The sequence below is a fragment of the Tripterygium wilfordii genome, chromosome 3, assembly GCF_013401445.1.
Source record: "Tripterygium wilfordii isolate XIE 37 chromosome 3, ASM1340144v1, whole genome shotgun sequence".
Taxonomy (NCBI): Eukaryota; Viridiplantae; Streptophyta; class Magnoliopsida; order Celastrales; family Celastraceae; genus Tripterygium; species Tripterygium wilfordii.
In genome coordinates, this window is record NC_052234.1 from 7,237,824 (window position 1) to 7,242,179 (window position 4,356).

The 4,356-nt window shown below is 31.5% G+C and overlaps 1 protein-coding gene across 1 annotated transcript; it reads left to right on the forward strand.

Moving 5' to 3' along the window:
- The first annotated feature begins 1,986 nt into the window (after positions 1-1,986).
- Positions 1,987-4,097, forward strand: LOC119995254. Its single transcript, XM_038841707.1, has 5 exons — positions 1,987-2,094; positions 2,208-2,320; positions 2,607-2,876; positions 3,375-3,533; positions 3,614-4,097. The coding sequence occupies exons 2-5, from the start codon at positions 2,318-2,320 to the stop codon at positions 3,833-3,835; spliced, it is 654 nt and encodes a 217-aa protein (XP_038697635.1). The 5' UTR covers positions 1,987-2,094; positions 2,208-2,317; the 3' UTR covers positions 3,836-4,097.
- The last annotated feature ends 259 nt before the right edge of the window (positions 4,098-4,356 follow it).

The following is a 4,356-nucleotide window of genomic DNA, read 5'->3' on the forward strand; positions in this document are numbered from 1 at the left end:
CTATCGTGTGCTGCCTTTTGATAGTTGTGGATAGTTTGAGTGCCACGGCCTCTGATGGTGGTTATGGACTACTGTGTGTTACCTTTTGATAGTTGTGGATGGTTTGAGGTGTAGTAGCCTCCGACGGTAGTTCTGAACTATTATGGACACAAAGTATTGTTGTGTGTGACTATATATATATATATAGAGGAATTCTCACATAAGGGTCTAATGTAAGGGTGTTTAAATCAATGGTGTAAACATAAACCCTTGTTTTACACTCTTACATTAAACCCTTATGTGTAAGGTTGTCAAAATCAGGATTCTACATAAGATCGATGGAAGGCATGCAAAATCGAATCGTGAAATCGTAAGATTTTATCAAATTTAAAAAATAAATGTAAAGTAATATAATTACTTATTTATAAATAAATAATTAACATTATATAATATACCATAGTTTATAGGTAATAAAAAATTAAAAAATGTGATTATTATTTATTTATAGACATGTTAATATTTCACAAAATTGTAATTTTTTAAGACCTCCAGAAAACTATGAAAAGCAAGCACAATAATTGTGCAAGATTATATCATGTTAGTATATTAGAACCAATTTTTCAACAAAAACTAGGATTAGAAACTTAAGCACATGATTAGTAGACCACAACCCATAAGCCCATGACTCCATAGGTCTATTAAGGTTAAGATCGATAAAATCGGTAAGATCGTAAGGTAAGATCGATAGATCTTATCAATTTTGGGATTTTACATTGATTCAAATCGTTTTGGTTACCTAAGATCATACGATCTTACGATCAAAATTGGGATTTTGACAACCATGCTTATGTGAGAATTCCTATATATATATACACACACTTTACGGCATTTTTTTATTGATATATTCTATATATATCTTAGTGGATTTTCTATGGTGTTCAGCTTATTCCATTTGGTTACTTGTTTCATAAGTAACTGAGCTCTGACTTTCCAGAGATATTATTGAGCTTGCTCCGTTCGGTTACCTACGACATAGATAACTGAGTTCTTGATAGGTACTTACTCCTAGTGGGCTTTTATGGTCACTCCTTATTTTTGATATTCTTTCAAGTGAGTACGATGGAGATAGACCAACAGCCTGGAGTGTAGCCATGAGGTGACCATGATACTTGGATTCGAGGTGTGCGTTATGGTTGTTTATTTATGCATTTATGTATTATTACATAATTATTTAAAATTTTCGCTATTATTTAGGTATTTTCTTTAAATTATCTATTGAAAATACTCCATTAAATTAGTGGTCCCACAATTGACAATAGTTTAGTAATTTTGCATACCCCTCTTGGAACGGGACATTACATTATCAATATACAATCTCAATTCTCAACAAAGAATAAGTTTTTATGGAAAAACTTTAAATTTAAAATTTATAACTATTTTATAGAGTTTTTTTTTTTTTGTGAGCGTTATTTAATAGAGTTGAGGATAACTATCCATCAACCCCATTTGTTTAAAGGAGAGGATAAACCTAAATAGATAAATACACAAATAAAAAGATTTTAAAAAATAATCGCAAGAGTTTTGGTGAGACATGGAACTTGGTCTTGACATAATGGGAACACTGGATTCTCTTCAAAAAGTTAAAAACAAAATCAAGGAGTGAATATAGAAGCTTATTAGAAAGTGCTTTTAACGGCCACCTTTTGCTCCTAATTGTGCACTTTAAATATGAAAGGCATTTGCCAAATCTCTATTTTGCCCCTCCAATCTAGTGACCTCTACATGTGAGGAGGAGGACATTATAGACCTTTAACTTGCCAGGGCCCTTGATTTGAGGTCTGCTACATAAGGCAAAATGAGTAAATTTTGACTTTCCATTTCAAAAGAGCTGACTTCAAAGAATAAAGACATGAAGGGTGGTGCAAAAGAAAAGGCAACAATCCCTATTTGTCAAATCCCCAAATAGAGATTTTCTCTTTTTTCTTTTTTTTTTTTGGTGTGTGAAATAATGAAAATTTTTGGTCAAATAAAAATAGAGAAAAATTAAAATTAAAGTAGACAGCACAACAATCTTCAATCAGCACAGGAAATTGGGTGTCTTGTGTTGCTAAGGATGTAAGACTATACGCTGCTTTCACAAAGATTTCACTTTCCTTTTTTTTTTTTTAATTAATTTTGTTTTTTTAATAATTGTACATAATTCTCAATCTCATTCTTTTCATCATCAGGATCTCTCCTTCCTCTGTTCTCTCTTCTTTTCTCTGTACTCGTCCAAAACCTTTGTCTGCAACTTCACTGATCTTCAAAAAACACACAATCAATTCCGAGACAGAGAGACATGGTAAGAATTCTTTCCATAAATCAACAAAATTCAATATTTTTTTTGTTCGAATTGGGTTTTTCTTGTTGATGTGATTGAGAAGTTGTTGATTATGGTTTGTTAATCATTCTTTTTTGGTTTTCTTGAATATAGAACTCAATTTGAAACCATTTAGTAGTTGAATTCAAGTGTTGTTCTACTCGGAAAAAATTGGTATATATATATATGTGCTTACTGCATATTGAATTTGCAAATTGGATTGATGAATTGGTAAGATTAGCGTATGAATTGTTTTGACTGGTTGTAGGTAGGATGCCAGAACATATTGATAAAGAAGAGAAAGACTGATTGGCTTAGTACGCTATTGGATAGCAGTTTCTTTGATTCATGTGTTGATCACCAAGATCATCGCAAAAACGAGAAAAATGTATTCTGTATCGACTGTAATATCGGATTTTGTAAGCATTGTATGACGGCTCATTGTCGCCACCGCCGCCTTCAGATCTGCAAGTATGTTTATCATGATGTGGTTCGCCTTCACGACATGCAGAAACATCTCGATTGTTCCAAAATTCAGGTTTCTCTTGATCACTCTATTAATTAACATTTTGTTCTATCACCCCACTTTCATTCATTTTAATTCAGTTTAGTTTAGTTTTCTTTCTGCAAATTTGTTTTTCTTTTAGAATACTTCTTCTTTTCAGAGATATTCATGGAATTAGATCGATTATCTGAATTTTTAATTGATAAGTATGAAGATTTTCCAATCAATTTGTTTCATATATCGTCCACTTTCATTCATTTTAATTCAGTTTTAGTATTATTTCTGCCAATTTGTTAGAATACATTTTTTTTCAGATAAAATTGATGAAATTAGATCAATTATCTGAATTTTTAATTGATAATCTTGAAGATTTTCCAATCTTATCGTCTTTTTTCATTCTATTAATTCACAGCATTATAGTTTCTTATATTTTTTATGAAGTAATTTCTTTTCTCTCAATCAATTTCTATATTACTGATTTGATCTTATTATTATTGCACAAAAAATTAAAAAAAATAAAAATAATTGCAGACATACAAAATAAACGGTGAAAAAGCTGTCCACTTGAATCCTCGTCCGCGACTAAAAGATGCTAAAGCGTCAACAAAAGCGAAGACTAGTGCGTCCTGTGAAGCTTGTGGTAGATACATACAAGATATCCCTAATCGCTTCTGCTCAATTGCATGCAAGGTAAGCTACGTACCTTAATTACTTAACCAATTAATCTCATATCAAAGCATATGTTATAGTTAAATTGGGTTAAATTGCAGGTCTCTGTTGCTTCAGCTAATTCAAACGATGGAAGCCAAAACAGTATGATCAACTTCTCATTGTCTGATTTCTCATGGAATCAAAATTACCAATCTGAAAGAGCAAGTGTGGATGAGTTTTCCCAATCTTGTGAAGAATTTTCCGAGGAAAGTAGTAGTAAGCCAAACAAGAACAAGTTGCACAAGAGGAAAGGTGTCCCTCGAAGAGCTCCTCTCTCTTAACTCCAAACAATATACCACACCCTTTTTAATTTATTATTATTATTTATTTATTTTTTAAATTAAAATATTCGATATTATTATTGTTATTAGTGAGTCATATTGGGTATTCATTGAATTAAACAAAAATGGTTTGTCAATAATAATAATATAAGAGAAGAAAAATTAAAAGTCGGGTTTGTTGAGCAAAGGTTGGAGCCCACAGTGTGTTTTTTTTTATGAGTAGAGCAAATTCTAGTGGAGTATGTAGAGCATTTAATTAATATATAGAAGCATTTAATTAATTATTAAAGGTTTAATTTTTCCATGTGGTTTTGTCTCTTTGTTTGGGTGGAATTTGTATAAATTACAAAATAAGATCATCAACAAATATTCTCATTTTCTTTCCTTCCACGTCGAATGTCTTGATTCTTGTCATGGGACTGTTTTCTTTTTGTTTTATTAATAATTGTCGGGCTGTGTTGTCGTAATCTTTGTCCGACGGGGGTGATTAGATTGGCGTGTCCCATACGGTGTGGGTGTAA